We start from the raw sequence: 17,392 nt of genomic DNA, 5'->3' as shown, positions 1-17,392 counted from the left end.
TTAGAAAATAATCAGTTTTTTTTTTCATTACCTGAACATTTTCAGAGATGTGCCCTTTTCGAAATTTCATATTCAATTACATTCCTCACAAAGTCCTAGTTATAATGATCACAGCCAATTTCCTAGTTGCGCACCATGAGCATTTAGGATTGCAGAGCACGGCCTTGTAAACTCCAGGGATGCCAACCTTTAAATACGTTCACACGCGAGCTATCTACAGAAACTGACCCAATTTCAAATCTAAAAGTAGATCCACCCAGCATTTTCAGACACCTATTCATAATACAAAGTAACGTATTACACAATCCCAGAAATTAGTCACGTTTCGACGACGATAAGTACAATGCTACAAGAGCATTATTTGTTTATTTCTCTTAATAACAAGGAATTCAGCTTTTAAATTCACAAGGTATGTGATTATTTTTTTTGGTAAGGAAAATTCTGCTTGTTTGTACTAGTGAAGTCCGCACTCTGAGTTTTGCTATGTTATGTTTTTATTTATTTATTGCGTAGATAGGTGGACGAGCTCACAGCCCATCTGGTGTTAAGTGGTTACTGGAGCCCATAGACATTTACAACGCAAACGCGCCACCCACCTTGAGATATAAGTTCTAAGGTCTCAGTATATTTACAACGGCTGCCCCACCCTTCAAACCGAAACGCATAACTGCTTCACGGTAGAAATAGGCGGGGTGATGGTACCTACCCGCGCGGACTCACAAGAGGTCCTACCACCAGTGTAACATCGCAATGTGTTATACATGTATCTATATCTAAACATAACTTTTAGATGAATATTTTTTACCATAAATTGATTTAATGGTAGCTTTGATTTGAAAGGAGAAATTGAAATCATCAACTCTGAAAGTTTAACGACAAAGGGAAGATATATCTTAAATGTAGCGTCTATTTTTGTAGTCAAGAAAACTTGTCATTTGCTTCAATCTGAATGCATTTATATCCCTGCTTAAGGTTAACTAGGATAATGAAGTTTATTCTCGTTGTGTCTAATCTAGCAAAACCGCTATCAAGTTACATATTTAGAAGTACCACCGGACATGAATGTCGATTATTACATTCTAGAAGTATTACTGAAATGTATTTTTTAAACGTAATTACATATAAAATACTTTTACTTTTGATGAACCGTTACAACATCAGTATTACCGAAACTTTTGTGTCGTCAAAATTTACGTAATTTTATGCTGTGTGATCGATTGTGGAGAACTCTTCAATATATAAATATATATTAGGTCCGTAATCACGTGTTCATCGGAGATGAATTCGGCTGATCTTAAAAATGTAGTATTGACCATTCACGATTTATTATGACACATATCTTAGTTTCTTTTGTTTATCGATAAGGGAGCACAACAACAGACTATAATAACATGCTACTAATTAATTAATTTAATAAATGCAACGGATTCGGCGCAACAAGAATCGGCCGCTTGGTGTCCCAGGTTTACACACACATAGAATAATTTCGCGCCATTCTTTTAACCTTTTTTTTCTTAATTTTATGACCTGGTGACAGAGACCTTTAGGTTATATCTTATTTGGAAAATGTTCATTACTTTGGGATTCTTTTAACTCTGGCGCATCGGCCACAGACCACTTCCGAATCACAGATTATACTTCTGTCAGCCTCGTTCAAATTCGCAGTGCACTCACTCGAACGCATTGACGTTTAGCGACTCAGCATTGAAACAAATCTCAATCTCTCTCTTAATTTGGATAACATATTTACGATTATTATGTCGTTCCACAATATAGTTATACGCAGATATTTACAACTCTGAACGTTACTGTCCATTAAAAAATAAAATAACAAAAGAATAGAATATGATGATCTCAAAAACCGAGATTGTTGATCTTTGTAAATGCTAAAGGAATAGAGCGATTTTGCTGAAATTTATTGTGATATACTTTTTTTTTTTGGAAAGATTCACTAAACCTACAATAACTATTTAATTGTAGCTGAGGCAAAACCGCCGCGAATACCTAGTTATGTTTGACATGTTTTTTAAATGTTAACTCTACCCGATTCACGCTACCCTCATAATTTGAAATGAATAAACTTGCAGTCGCAGAATTGTCATTCATACTCGTATATATTTTGTACGAAGAAACTTTTGTTTAAGATTTTTTTAAACCGTGAACTCACTCAGCTTATCAATCTTTCTTGGAAACCTTCGACTGGCAAAAATTTTACTTGTAATATTTTACGAAAAAAGACTTCGTTAACAATACACTTTCAATTACATAATTCCTAAAGTTTTTCAATTAAATTATTTAACTTTTTTTCCCTAACGGACTATTCCAGCTACGCCCGGACGGAAATCATTTAACGTAGTACACTATTATTTAACGATTTTCTGATTTCATGAGTTCTCGAAATTTCGGTGCTGTTGCAAACGCCATGAAACTGGGTGGGCGGGTGTACTAAAAACTGCGGGTAGGATGTTCGGAGCAGACAAATCTGTCTACCTTCTTTTTAGTTCTTTTTTGTTTGTTACCTTACCCCGACAGTATACACTCGTCGAAGTTTTATATTTGGCAATCTCTATTGCTTCTTCAACCAGCCTGAAAATTGTGGTAAGAACCCGTTCAAAAATAGTGTCTGTAATGTAAATAGCCACGAACAATTTGTAAAAATATTAATCACGTGCCATATCGACAAAAAGTATGTTTGGACGAAACATTACTTTCTCTGAGCTGTAACTATTTCTTCATTAAAAAAAACGGACATAAATATTATAATTGTTAACGTAAATTTTCAGGGTCGGAGCAAAACGTTTGCCAACCTCAAAAACAAAATTTCACGCTGTGCTAAGCACAACACGTCAATAGCAGAACGTTATTTATTTTCAAGCACATTTAAATTTTCAGGCGTGACAAGACACGAAAGAACACTATTACAATGTGCACCCAATGGAACGTAATTTAGCGAAACGTTATAATGTTATCTTCATATCATTATGACTCGTGTTTCAACAGAAAAACGATAGGCGGTATCGTCGAGCGACAATCTAAATCGTACTAAGAATTTATCGCCCGATTTTTCACTGGAACGACAATCACGTTAGGCCAATTAACGCCGAAACTAGAAATTTTATCGTTTTAAGATTTAACACGTGGGTTATAACTATGAAACAGACTTTCTATCGCCTAGAAAACGTTCTTTGGAAATTCATTTAGAACGTTTAGTGAAAATTTATGTAGACGAAGCATCTTAATGATACTCCAGTCACCGTCCTCGTCGAACTCGTCGATTACGACGAAGAGGTCGAGGAGTGAACTATCCGAAAGACACAGCTCACTGAGTTTCTCGCTGGATCTTCTCAGTGGGTCGCGCTTCCGATTCAATAGTAGATGCTACGAAGCACTGCTCTTATTAGGGCTAGTGTTAGCAAAGTCTCTCAGGTTGAGCCCGTGAGCTCACCTACTCGTCAGAGCGTAGCTGAAATAGATCCCACGCTACCAGCGAATAGGTAAAAAAAACGATGTAATTTTATCAATTATAGATTTAAACGTCGCTGTCCACAAAACTGAAATCTACTTCGAGAGGCTTTTGTGTCCAGCCTGATTTTAGTAAAACTATACCAGGGACTTTGGAGACTGTGGAGACTTTTACTAAACTATTATTATTTGTACTACATTATTGAATGGTTAAGACAAATATTCGATATTAACCGAATTATTTTTCGAGATTTGCGTCTTGTATTCCATGAGAGGCACGGCTACATTCCCAAAGAAGTAGTGAAATAGTGCGGCATAAAAAAAATCCTAGTCTTTAGGCTGATGCAATAATGCTAGGAACTGTACCTAGTCGTAGTACAACGGTCGGATTACGGAAACTATTTAGAAACATGCGTGTGTACGTACGGTCCGCCGGTGATTTATAAGGATGTTGTAACATTGTTGGGCAACTGTTGACATTGTCGCTTTATAAACTAGCGTCTTGTTGACTTTTTTTCACTTTCGTTTAAATTTTACTTGCAATCGATGTTTTGACGATTTTTCCAGAGAAATCGAATTAAAAAAAAAATTAAATTTCTTGAATAATTTTGGCCCTAAGAACAAATATCGATCATTGTTCTCGTCACGAAGATCTTTTTTTTATTGCCTATGTAGGTTGTAGACGAGCATACGGACCACCTGACGGTGAGTGGATACGGTCGCTAATGGACGTCAGCAATGCCAGGGGCAGAGCCAAGCTGCTGCCTACCGTTAAGAACTCTCCACAAGCCTCGTTTGAAGAAGGGCATGTTCTAGCGATCCGAAAACACCGTGGAGGAAAGCTCATTCCAAACTATTCCAAAGCTCTGGAAACGCACTGAGGATTAACGCAGTGGCTCCAGGTAGTATGGATGAACTTTACTCCCGTGGCGGGCGGTGCGATAGTAAAAAGGAGATGATGGTATCATCACAAACAACTGAGAGCACTCCCCATGGAACATACGGTACAAAATACAGAAAGAACCGAAGTTCATTGTCCCGAAGTCTTTGACAAAAAAGTTTAAACAATGTATCTCTTTCTTGGAACTTAAATGTGAACTGACAAATTAACAAAGTCACATTATTTTTCTTGAATAACAACTGCTGCTGACAGAGTTGTTTATTGCAATGACTTACGAAGCAAAGGACATAGGTACGAGAACTGTTCAAAATGATATGATACAAATTAAATAGTTCTGTATCGCCTAATAAAAACTACATATTATGTTCTAATAGGATATGTAATTTTAAATTGTTATGAAAACTCAACTAGAATATGAGTCGACTATTATCAAAGCCGGCAATCTGACTTTTGGAAAATTATTGGTAAATCAGAAAAACGAATTATTGACTTTGTATTCCATTGGCAGTCACAAAACTCTTCGGAACGACATCTTAGATAAATAACAGGTTAACTATTAACCTTTATTTAATGCAGGTTTTGAACCGTATTCTTTGAAAGAGACGATTATAATCAAATCAATCTGTATTGACATATCAATAACATTTTTTTGTCCAAATACACAGATTGCCACCTTTGATAATAGACGACTCATATATAGATCGCGTCTCGAGTAAAAAAATATATAGCGATCGTTTATTACTTAACGGTTACGCTAAAACGTAAATGTATTTTTTTTATATAAACTTTAACGTGCGAATTACTCACTGTTTTTCAATAGCCAGCTGTACAAAGAGTCTTTTAAAAAGGAAAACGGACCAAGGAGTTTATCGTCTGTCGCGTTCCTACGAAGCCTATCACAATCGCATTCTTTCAAGTACTCCAAATACAACTGGAGGCTGGAGACGAAATCGAACCGCGTATGAGACGTAGCATTTCAAAACCGCATACAATAATTTTATTATATACCTAATATTTTAGGCAGGATCATATATTTCTTAATCTTAAGAATGCTGTAGGTTGAAAAGTCAGTGTCTTATTTCTATGTAAATGCTACCTTATGAAGCAGTGTTAGCGAATTCTCCCCGATTGAGCCCGTTTGGAATAACCCCGACGGCTACCAAGGATTAGGTAGCTAAAAAACATTTGGTAATTCTTTTTACAAATATAAGATATATCGTCGTCTTTGATGCAAGTATTGTGACTCCATTACAATTCATATTTTATTCACTTACTTTATTGTAAAAACATATTTTGTTTCTGATAATTTTTTTGTTTAAATTAATATAAATTTTCACAAGGACCAGCAAAAGCAGTGTTTTAATTTAACTTTCAGAATTTTTTTATTGGATCCGTTATAGGTCAAATGAATGTCGTATTATTGACTTCTTATATGACGAACCGTATTGATTACAAATCCCACCTTTAAGCTTCTTTTAGTTACGTGAAGTCGCAAAAAACAACAACAATGGAATTAAAAGTAATACTACGCTCTCATGATGAATTTATTACTCATCTTTCCTCCTCTTATCGTAACGTCCCTGTTCATTCAATTTTACTATTTCCAAGTCATACGGGAGCACTTAACTTACGAACAACGTGTGATTAAGTTTCACTCATATAAAAAATTGTTATTTGATATAGAAGCTTCAATCATAAGGATAACCATTACGAAGGAAGGAAAATCTTGGAAAACTTAATACTTTATACTAATTAAATTAGAATATTAATTTAAGTAAAGATTTCAATAGACTTTTGCACAATTTTAACTGATCTTAGATTCTACGGGGCCAACTTACTCCAATAATAATAAGGACTAAATTTGTATAAAATGCATAAAGGTTACGCGAATATCACAAAAAATTAGATGGTAATTTAAAGGAACGCGTTGTATGAAATTCAAATAAATCAAGATATGCAGAATATGTCGCTTAAATTTAATAAATATTTTATAATAAACCCAAAATATGTTATTTAATAATTACAATACAAAACGTTAAAACATCCTTTGTTTAACAGCAGATTCCGGTAATGCGATCAAGCGTTCCCAACCTATTGAATTTCCACGAGAAACTGCCCCCAAACGAATTCTAAACAAATGACAATAGATAATATGTATGTAGTTAAATTACGCTTATGCTCAGTCGAATGTTTGATCTAACAAAAACTAACAACAAGATAAGTCAAGTGCTAACAATGTATCAGTGTGAGAAATCACCAAAAAAAAAAAAAAAAAACTACAATATAGTTACACGATAAAAAAAGAATTGGCCGGGCATCTCACGGCTCATCTGGTTTGTAGAGATTATCAGAGTCCGTAGATAAGACCTCACTTTTTAACACGCTTTTGTTAGCTTGGTATACGTAACGGAATCTTTGAACGTGATTTTCATTCCCTTCAAAAGTTCGGATTGATTTTAAACTTGGTGTACTTATCAAGGACCGTTGATAATACAATAATTTAAAATTGAACGACATCCTGATCAGGATCTTCAGGATTAACGCTGAAAACACGGTAGTGTCTTGTGCCACGTACTAAGGCTTTTATGCACCTGATGGCCAATATGATAGCTATTTCTTCCTACTATCATCGATAAAAGAGTAGAAGAGCAAAAATAATAGTTTACTTTTTTTAAACTATTTAACTTTAAACTAGTATTAAATATCTAAGTAACAAGTAGAAAATCATTTTCTACGACTTTAAAAAAAATTAATTATTAAAAAAAACATTTTAAAGTAAAAAAAAAAGCGTTGTGCATCGCTTTGGCTGACTCTGACCATTTCATAGATGGAGCAATGATTTCTTTTTAACTAACGACCATTATTTCATCGAGCAACGTTGACAATTATCAAACAAAATCATATTCGTAATTACATCAGCTAGAATATGAGTTTTACTTATCCAAGCGCAACGAACGCCACAAATTCTTTCCACTTACATTCGTTACGGTAAACTAATAAAATATGTAAAACCACCATGACATATGTATGTATTACAAACTATCGTAAAATTTTATTTACATCTATATTTAACACTTTATATTTATATATCTGAAGTCGTCCTGGCCTAATGGATAAGACGTCCGGTGCATTCGTGTTGAGCGATGCACCGATGTTCGAATCCCAGGCGGGTACCAATTTTTGTAATGAATCAACAATCACTCAACAAATGTTCACGATTGACTTCCACGATGAAGGAATAACATCGTGTAATAAAAATGAAACCCGCAAAATTATAATTTGCGTAACTACTGGTGGTAGGACCTCTTGTGAGTCCGCGCGGGTAGGTACCACCACCCTGCCTATTTCTGCCGTGAAGCAGTAATGCGTTTCGGTTTGAAGGGTGGGGCAGCCGTGTAACTATACTGAGATCTTAAGACTTATATCTCAAGGTGGATGGCGCATTTACGTAGTAGATATATATGGGCTCAAGTAACCACTTAACACCAGGTGAGCTGTGAGCTCGTCCATTCATCTAAGCAATAAAAAAAATAAAAATAAAAAATATTAAATAATTAGTACATATTTCATATGTTGTAATCATATACATATAACTAACTATATTCTTGTTTTTTTTATTAACCAATTTTATTTTAACCATCTACTGTTTATATTAACGTAAACAATAAAACTGTTTGTATACACAATAGTAGTTTTGGAGTTACAAAAAAACACATTTCAGACTATTTACATTAGCTTAAATAACGACTGGAGTCAGAATATTTTTAAATGAAATAACTGGCTCCATTTATTTGCTATTTGTTAAGAGCAGTCTGCAGAAGAACAAACAATAATTAGAAACGATCGTTAAGCTGACTAGAATGATAAATATTTTTGTACATTTTAAACTGTCATATTTCGGTTATGCAGAAATGAGCAGGTATTTAATTTATATGGCGCGACAGTTTTTCGTATTTAATTAACTATGCACGTAATTTTAATTCCCATTTCAAAATACTTTCGTACATCAAGTTACCTTAAAAAAATACTGGATGAACCTGCAATTTTATGTTCTTATTCTATATTAGTAAAAAATTTTAATGGTCAAAAAATTTCATAATATAGTTGAAAAGGGTTTTTCTTTTGTTTAATTTTCTAAGAATTTCGTTTACTGCTTAAATATGTCCAACAATTCAAATGCAAATCACACGGTGTTCAGCCTCTTAAAAGCCAAGGTTTGAACAGAGATACGTAACAACATATATGGATATTAAAGATAAGATGATAGCAATCTTTGTTTGGTTCCATATTTTGATAATAAACTACTTGTACTATAATTTGAATTTATTTCTTTTTTTTAATAATACTCACGTGAAAGTTGTGTTTTTATCATTAAATAAACTGAATAAAACAAATAAATATGAAAACTACGGAAATCTATTGATTTTAATATTGATCTAAATGGCATGAGGGTGAACGTAAAAATACACTTACAATTATTAAAAAATAAAAACGTACCGCTCGTTCACAAAACACAAATACACTATTTAATTAAAGATACAATTTGTTACTATAAAAATTTGATATGCAATACGAATAAGTTAAAATTTTTAAATGCGGCACGTGCGACCGCTCCTATGGCTAGTCGCGGAATGATAACACGCATGGACCGCGGCTGTGTCGGGAACGCGTTATGTCAAAATCGAGAATGTCATGTTATTCTTCCAACAGCCATAACTACGCCGGCCGGCGACCACGGTACCAAACGATCAATGAGAATGAATCTGCTGTGTCATCATCATTCACCACAGCATTATTCCTGGATGAAGTCACGCAGATAACGAAGCAATTCCTGACCTACTTGAATGATCTCTATAATTTTCCCGTCTCGTATGTGGGTATTTTTGTTGGCGAGAATAGTGATTTGTTTGCAGGTAAATGTTATTTTTCTCGAAACGACCTTAGTTTAATCATAGGGCAGGTTTTCCTACCAAGCATTTTCCTAGCTTATTCTTAAGTTGTAGGTGACTTTGACTTAAAATATTTGGACAATAATCTACTTCTAAAACTATTGTACTCTATATAATCGATCTCTTTAAGATTTACTTAAGCAGTTTTTAAATCTGCTTCTATAGTTTTATCTCAGTTTTTTTATAGTTATTATATTATTTCTAAAGTTTCGATTACTTCAGTTTTCGTGGCCACGGACAACGGTCGGAAGAATAGTGCTTACCTTACCATTAAACTAGCTAAGGGTTTTTTTTAAAAGATTCTATTTCGAAATTACCGAGTAAGCTGATAATGACAGTAAACTGTTTACTTCTTAAAAAGACAAGTTTAAGAGCGAATTATATTATAATATAACTCTAGTCCATAGTGGATTATTTTGCACGTGTGGTGCCTAATCATGTTTAAGTCTTGTGAGAACGGAAAGAAATACTATAATAATAATAATAATAATTTAGTTAAAAATTAATGTACTAATGCGATACGTTTTAAATTTATTAAATCTAGTATACAAAAGAAAAATAATTGATTAGCGCCCGTAATATTTTGAAGCGATGATAATGCATTTATCCAAACATTTTTTAAAAACTTGTGCAACGTTCATCAATGACGCATTTTTTATGTTTCAAATCACATTTTATTGGGTAATGTAGAACTTAAAAAAAATCATTGTCCACACGTGGACGAAAGTATGCTAATTAAATATTTCATTGATAAGCGCGAGACCTTTTTTTATTGTTTAGATGGGTGGACGAGCTCAAGACCCACCTGGGTTTAGTGGTTACTGAAGCCCATAGATATCTACAACGTAAATGCGCGACCTACCTCGAGATATAAGTTCTAAGGTCTCAAATATAGTTACAACGGCTGCCCCACCCTTCAAACCGAAACGCATAACTGCTTCACGGCTGAAATAGGCAGGGTGGTGGTACCTACCTGTGCGGACTCACAAGAGATTCTACCACTAGTAAGTAGTACCTACCACCAGTACATGCTTGTTGTACTGTTAAAAGTGATGCCTTACCACTCATGTCTCAAGGTGGGTGGCGGCATTTACGTTGTAGGTGTCTGTGGGCTCCGGTAACCACTTAACGTGAGCTCCTCCACCGATCTAAGCTATAAAAAAATTTGGATCGGCGAGTTCACAACTTACCTGGGGTATAGTGGTGCTTGACAAGAGTCACCTTCAAACATGAGTTTTAAATCTCGATTTTCAAAGTAGAACGGCTGCCCTGCCCTTAGAAAGGTGATATCCGTATAGACTGACAGGTGTTTTTGCGAATTCCCAAATCAACCATCCAAGCGCTTGGTTACGTGCGTGATATACAAGATGATACTTTATTAACAGTTGGCCAAGGACAACAACTCATTTACTATTGTAATGAGCAGATTGGAGCGTGCCAAAGTGAACGAACGTTTCGCCTTGAAGACAATTTAATTAGACATTTTGTACTGTTGCACAATACTAATTAACATGATATTAAAATATAATTGCAAATGTTTTCTGTCAGCTTTTAATGTTTCTATTAAAGTTTCAAAGTTATTAGCGGGTACACTAGTAGACATCAAAATCTAAACAGCACAATTATAACTTGAAGCATTAGGTTTAAATCCCAATCGCAATAAGAATAATGTTTATCCTACCCTCCAAACCTGAGAGAGGCAGGACGGTCGTATCCAAAGCCACGCTAGTATTTTTTTAAGAAAACTTAAAAACATTGCGAATTAATTTTTATTACACTTTACTGTACCTTCATCTTGATCAACAATTATTAAATTTAGTGTTCCACGGAGTCTCAATTCGATACTCACTTAGAACCAACCCCATTAGGTTAACCATCATATTTATAAAGTTTACTAAAGACAACTCATACGAGGTGTCGATAAGAATAGAATAAATGAGGTTTAGTTAGTGGTTATCTAAAAAGGCATCTCAGTTCTTTGTTAACGAATGTATAGCTCCGGTTGAACTATGAAACACATTTTTTTTCCTGGACTATCCGTTGATAGCCTATGGGGTTATTTAGCTTCGCCCAGACGGGTAGGTGAGCTCACGGGCTCAGCCTGAGCGAATTTGCTAACACTAGCCCTAACAAGAGCTGCGGTTCGCTGAATCTACCATCAGATCGGAATCGCGGCCCACTGAGAAGATCCAGGGAGAAACTCAGTGGGCTGTGTCTATGGGTTAAGAAATACACAGGCTTGCCTCAATGAACGTTGTGCATTGCAAATCAATTCTATTCGAAAAATGACAATGGAAGAATAAGAATATGAAAATTTATAGCATTTTCTTGCTTAGTTTCGCGAGTCGTAGATATAACTAAACTACGTTTTAATTTCGGGTTTTATTGGTCCTTTTATTATTTCCGATGTTCCCAATCAAACCGGTTAAAACGTTAAAGTACTTTTGATAAAGGTTTTTTTGCAACAACCTTACGTTTTCAATACAATTTCTCAAGTCTCTGCAATAAACACATCTTGTATCGCTGAGAACCTACATACGATTTTCTAATATAGTGTGTACATTAGTATAGTACATATAGTATGTACCTTCACTGGTGGCAGGACCTCTTGTGAATTCTCACGGGTAGGTACCACCACCCCGCCTATTTCTGCCGTCAAACAGTAATGCGTTTCGGTTTGAAAGGTGGGGTAGCCGTTGTAACTATACTAAGACCTTAGAACTTATATCTTAATGTGGGTGGGGTATTTACGTTGTAGATATCTATGGGCTCCAGTAACAACTAAACACCAGCTGAGAAAAAAAGACATAGGTGCACACGATTTGTGATTAGAGCTATAAGCTAAAAACAAGTATACTACTACAAATATAACTACTTCGTAAACGTGTAATGAGGGTTATTGGTTGAAACGTGGCTTTAATATGTATCAAATAGCCCGTTTCACTCGGCAAACACGCATTACATGTTTTTATATCTGTTTATTAAACTCGAAGAGAAAGTGCCAGTTTTTCTTGAGCTTGCATTGAATTACCACCGTATGTAGGTCCGCACGGATATGTGTTGATCCTACTAATTTTTGGCAGAAAAATACCGGTGAATCGCCCGATGGCAATCGATCGATAGGAGTTTGGACTTTGAGGTCAAAGTCTAATTGAATATGCAATTTCGAAAGGGGCACATGTCGCATATTTTGTCAAATACGTTTTTTCATATACATGTAGTTTTGAGGCTTACTTACACCCGTTTTATAATAATTCCAGTAATTTTCAATTGCTAATTAACACTAAAATATATCTCAAAAATAAATATTTTAAAATTTACACTGCTTTAGAAAATAATCAGTTTTTTTCATTTCCTCAACATTTTACATTTTCAGAGATGTGCCCTTTTGTGCAGCTTCTGGACAGCCGTTGTGTAAAACTGAGACTTAGAACTCATGCCTCAAGGTGGGTGGCTGTGTGGTTGGGCGACATTTGCGTTGTTTAATGTCTATGTTTCCAGCTATTACGCAAATTTACCAATTTCACGGTTTTGATTTTAATTAGGTATACGATGTTATTCCTTCATCGTTGACTTCGACCGTGAACACGTGTTAAGCATGAATTTTCTTAACCAAATTGGATTTGAACTTAGTTGCATCGCCCGATACGGGTACATCGGATGCCTTACAACTATACACTATAACCATACTGTCATAAACTTATGTTCGGAACCTAGAAAATTTTCGTCTTTAACACGGGTTTATGAAGGACTTCCTTTTGAAGGAACTTTTAGGAATAAAATCGTGTAATCACTACATAGTATAAAACAAGTCGCTTTCTCTGTCCCTGTATCTGTCTGTCCCTATGTATGATTAAATCTTTAAAACTACGCAACGGATTTTGATGCGGTTTTTTTAATAGACAGAGTGATTGAAGAGGAAGGTTTATATGTATAATAACATCCATTAAATAGTGGAGAAATGAATAATAAATTACAGTTTCCGAAGCGAACCGAGGGCGGGTCGCTAGTAACGAATAAATAATCCAACGGCAAAAAAACTGCAACCTTCAGTATTACACTGGGGTAATTCTTGTTGTTTGCCTGGCGGGATTGAACTGATTGTCCTAAATAAGGTCGTCCTGAAGACTGATTATTATTTTTATTTTTTCTAGAATAGCAGACGAGTCATCATAGTCCATTTTGTGTTGGGTGGCTATCCGACCCTTATCGGAAATTAGAAAAATAATAAGTATCACCCATGCGTTATATCACTTAACCGAGCGTAAAAAAAACTCAATTCATCACAATCACAAAAAATCTCACATGCACCATTCACGGTATAATTAATTAAATCTATTGTCAGCGTCAACAATTGTCATGATAATTATAATAATTCGTATTATAAATACACAGAAGCATCCATGTGATGTGTTTCTACGAACAATCATTATTGCATACGTATTTTTTTTTCGATTAGATAACTGTTTAAGCTGATATAATTCCCAGTGGAGGGCGGGAGTCCGACGATTTCCTTCAGACCAAAAAAAAGCTGATATAATTAATACTCTACATTAATACACATAGGTACGTTGTATGCTACTCGACAAAAGTAATTGCAATTGTTTGAAAGGAGGTTTATTTTAGGAATTTAAATGTTGTTTTTTTTCACGTTCATAAAATTAAAAAATTGGAATGAACCACGATCTAATGTCCACCACTATACGAGCACTAGTAATGCAGTAACTGCACTAAATTTATACAATGTACAACAAACAGTAAAATGCGATACTTGGTAGATTTAGTGCATTTTGGGACAATGCTAATCTTACAGTGACTGAACCAATTTGGTTTGCATATGACTTGCAGTTACGTAGGTATTTGCATAGCTTTAGGGCTTTATTAAGAAAAGTGGTGTGGTACGTTGCAAAGAGATAAAGAGAATGTATAATAAGTTAAGTTACGTCTAAAAGAGTATTTTTGCTACTTATATACTCCATAATATCCTATGGTGATTTATTCGTTATAAACCATAGCTTACATAGCGTATGGGAGATCGGTTAGCAATTTTCCTATTATTTAAAACTTGCTCGTGAATACACTTTATATAACTTATTTACCTTGACACACTTACGCTTATTGATGATCTATTGGTGTGACTATTATACCACAGAGTTAGAGTTCATTTTTGCCAATCATTTATCTACCAGCCAACCAATAAGAAAATCCTACTCTGAGATTGTTTACTATACACGTATTCCACTTTCAGTAAAACTTAAACTAGACGAATATGGCAACATTATTCACTAAGGGAAATGCATGGTATTGAACCACGAATGTGTTCAAATTTATCTTCGAATCTTTAAAAAAGAGGGATACAAAGATCATATTCATTATCTAGAGCGCTTCTCTTATCGCATTTCAAGGATGATTGTGTTAATTACACTCGCCACTTGGAACGTTGCCCTCTAAATGTCATGAACATTTTGATTAAAGCAGTTTTATCGATGCTAAACTAGGAAAACTATTCGCAGTAACAAGTGGGAACACGCAAGTCATCATGGAAATGTAAGTTTTTTTTTAGTATAAGATATTAATTTAAAAGTATAAGACTTTATAAGTTTTTTTTTTTTAAATATAATAAGATTACTAGAAATAAATATAATAGAGATAATTAGAAATTACTTTAGTCCGTCCTCTTCACTTAAATGATACATCTAAAAGGGCTTAAACTTAAAAAAATATCATTCGAAAATAAAATTATTTATGTTTACATTGATTTTTTTTATCAAATATTAATAGTCAAAACATAAGATTTCAAACTACTAATAGGTATTCAATTCATAATTTCAGTTTTAAGGAATGCGAATAAATATGTGTGTAGGCAGCGGCGTGGCTCTGCCCCTGGCATTGCTGAAGTCCATGGGCGACGGTAACCACTCACCATCAGGTGGGCCGTATGCTCGTCTGACTACATGGGCAATAAAAAAAAAGAAAATTAATGTATTTGGTAGTAAATGTAGTAATGTGTAAATAACGTAAAATTTTCTTGTAATGTTATATTTTTATTTTTCTAGTAGCAAACAGTGAACCGCTTGTTTTTACCAATTCATGCAGTCGGTACCTGCAATTGTGTTAGAATTTAGTGTGAGATCAATGTCTAAACCACTTGTAATGTTCTGTGCTAATGTATAACATGTTGGTACCCAATAAATTAAATAAAAATAAAGAAATAATAATAGCGTGGGGTGCATGGTATCAATAGTTACAAATATTTGAATGAACAGATATGAGTAGAAGGGTTATTTTGATAATATCCTGAAAAGCACCTTACGCTTTTTTACAGGAACATAACTTTTTATTAAATTTTTCAAAAATTTCATCCCAATCAGTCGGTAACTTTCCGAGAAATAGGTGATCGGCGCGTCTGGTAGTTTCCCTTCTTGGTCTTGACGCAGACACTCCGGGACTCAGGAAAACAAAAAATCGCTAATCCTGATTATCCTAGCAAGGATAACGGATCAAACTGTTTCAAATATTGAATTGTCATCGGTCCTTGATAAGTATGCCAAATTTCGAGTTAATCTAACGTTTTAAAGGGGGCAAAATCATGTTCAAAGATTTCGTTACATACTAACATGCGTATGAAGCTAATAAAAGCATATCGACGCTTGAAAGGCAAACGTGACTAAGCGACAATGCGTGAACTTTACAGTAGACTAATTTAAAGTTGAAATATCTGAAAAATATATATTTTAACGAATCTAGCTGTAGGATTGAAATGATTTTAATAGACCTAGAAATATATATTTTTTTGCGCATCGAATATGGTTATTGCCTATCATTTATGTATAAAGCAGTTATTGTCTCTTAGTCACGTTTGCCTTTCAAGTGTCGATATTGAAAATGAAGGGAAAATGCCTGCAAGACCAAAGAAAATATATTCAAGTGCAATTAAAATTAAAACCAATGATAAAATGTGACCAGTGTAACTCAAAGTTCTACGTGTTCAAACTTCGTACTGTTTTAATAACACAAGATCAGATATCCAGTGAAACCACAATACAGGTCACCGGATTCAAATTTACAGATAGCCGCAGTGAAGGCTACCGCTCATTTAAAAAATATATCGTTCAGATTGAAGTATAAGAACTCCATCTCACGTGGACTTGTCATTCCATGCAGAAATTAAATAAATTGATTGGAAGTGTAACAAAATTAAAAGTCAGACATACGGCTTGTGTTCATCCATTATTTTTCTCGCTCCTTGACGCTCTGGCAATCCGGTGTCCCTTTTCTAAGATTCACATCTGAAACAATCACATAAATTAACCCACATAAATTCGTCTGTAAAAACTGAGAAATTCGCGCGGAGAATCTAGTATATAATCCCTTGAAGTTACTAGAATAGGTAAGAAAAAAAAAGAGACCTTAGAAACTCATATCTCAAGGTAGGTGGCGGCATTTGTCTTTTATTATTACTATGGGCACCGGTAGCCACTTAGCACTAAGTGGGCCGTGAGCTTGTCTATCTAAGCAATAAATAAAATTATAAAACCCCGGTATTTTTTACATTATAGAGTTACTCGTCACAACTAATAACCGTGACCATCGATTCGTTATGCGAATCCAGAATGCCTATAAAACGATTTGTTATGCCCTAATATTGATAACAACTCGAACAAAATGAACTGGTATAAGCGTGTGTTACAAGCAATTCACTAGTAGGCATCTTAATTTTATTTCTGCTACAAAGTAGTTTCCGAGTTTGAAGGGTGATGCAGACCGGATTACAATGGAAACTTCGACGTCATGTCCGAAGATGACTGACATTGTACACGTAGTGATGTTACCCACTGAGTTTCTCGCTGGATCTTCTTGGTGGGTCACGATTTCGAACCGGTAGTAGATTCAGCGAAGGACTGCTCTTGCTAGGGCTAGTGTTGAAACTCTCTCAGGTTGAGCCCGTGAGCTCACCTACCGGTCCGCGTGAAATTTTAATATGCCCTTAGGCAACCAACGATTTGGTAGGGCGGAAAAAACGTAGTAATGTCTATAGGCTCTAGTAACCAACTAACACCTAGATGAACCCTAACGTTCT

The 17,392-nt window shown here is 34.9% G+C and overlaps 1 protein-coding gene across 5 annotated transcripts in view; it reads right to left on the bottom strand.

Annotated features, from left to right (window-relative positions):
- The window catches only part of LOC101747227 (cystinosin homolog), a 74,191-nt gene that overhangs the window by 48,641 nt on the left and 8,158 nt on the right, over positions 1-17,392 (bottom strand). For 3 of the 5 annotated variants that reach the window (XM_012695321.4, XM_012695319.4, XM_012695324.4), the window contains exon 2: positions 16,527-16,601. In XM_012695321.4, coding sequence (XP_012550775.1) covers positions 16,527-16,539 — 13 coding nt within the window. In that variant the 5' untranslated portion in view covers positions 16,540-16,601. Of the gene's footprint in view, positions 1-8,836; positions 9,018-16,526; positions 16,602-17,392 lie in introns of those variants that run through there. The other 2 variants (XM_004931936.5, XM_012695322.4) reach the window with 2 other exon arrangements.

The sequence above is a fragment of the Bombyx mori genome, chromosome 22, assembly GCF_030269925.1.
Source record: "Bombyx mori chromosome 22, ASM3026992v2".
NCBI lineage: Eukaryota > Metazoa > Arthropoda > Insecta > Lepidoptera > Bombycidae > Bombyx > Bombyx mori.
This window is presented reverse-complemented; position numbering and strand designations above follow the sequence as displayed.